Raw genomic sequence first — 914 nt, 5'->3', positions numbered from 1 at the left:
CAGCATAGCTGAGATCCATGGGCACAGGCCCGCTCGACGAGCTGTTGGAGTGTGCATTTCATCCAAGTCGTGCCGACCTGAAATTGAATTCGGCATTCGATGCCGCATTCACCGCCTCTTCAAACGAAGACAGATACACACAAAAGACTTCCACTCTGGCCACGCCAGTGCGGAGGCCTTCCATAAAGACGGTTACTGGGGCCGCCTCCGGAAGGGGATCTGCTGCCATCCCGGCAATGAGAGTGTGCATCTCTTGGACAGAGTCCACCAATTTCTTGTTGCCCTGTCAGGCGCGATCGTAAGCGATATGCCTGATTATGCGGCAGGTCACTCGTGAGAGCTGCAATTTCAGCTCTGCCCAGGAAAGAAACGCAACTTCGACCGAAGTGTCGCACGTCAGTGCACATTCTCACGCTCGACCAGCGATCTTTGAGATGGCAAGCACAACGCGCTGTCGCTCGGTCTGGTGCATGGCGGATGCGATGGCCATCTCAATCTCTCTCACCCAGAGCGGGAAAATCTCTCCATCCTTCCCCTCAAAGACCTTAACGCTCACCATGAGCGGCTTTGGGCGAGGAAAATTATCCGTCACCGACGGTGGCGTCATAGACGCAAATGAGGCAGACATCTTCTGCTGCAGGCGCTCTAGCAGCGCGTTTTCGTAATTTGAAAACTCCTCTAGACGCGCACCGATCGCCTCAGGACCTTGCGCCACAAGGTGCTCAGGGCCAAGCAAGGACATCAGCTTGTTAAGCCCGTCCTGCATGATCTGGGGCAAAGAGGAAAATTGTTCCATCCTCGCATAGGATCAGTCTAAACGACTCAGGTGTAGATTGACTACAAGTGCTACCAAGTCGCAGCGGGGCTGCCGTAGCTTAGCGCTTGAGGAAGCGTAATTTAGGTCACCGACCTCT

General features: G+C 54.6%; 1 protein-coding gene across 1 annotated transcript; it reads right to left on the bottom strand.

Moving 5' to 3' along the window:
• Positions 1 to 409: 409 nt before the first annotated feature.
• On the bottom strand, positions 410 to 766 carry PHALS_05788 (uncharacterized protein; the record flags this gene model as incomplete). Its single annotated transcript, XM_024723090.1, has 1 exon — positions 410 to 766. One exon carries the CDS (start codon positions 764 to 766, stop codon positions 410 to 412), a length of 357 nt encoding a protein of 118 aa, XP_024574102.1.
• Positions 767 to 914: the final 148 nt, after the last annotated feature.

The sequence above is a fragment of the Plasmopara halstedii genome (assembly GCF_900000015.1).
Source record: "Plasmopara halstedii genome assembly, contig: Scaffold_291, whole genome shotgun sequence".
Classification (NCBI taxonomy): Eukaryota; Oomycota; class Peronosporomycetes; order Peronosporales; family Peronosporaceae; genus Plasmopara; species Plasmopara halstedii.
Note: the sequence above shows the minus strand (reverse complement) of the source record. Positions and strands in the feature narration are given on the sequence as shown.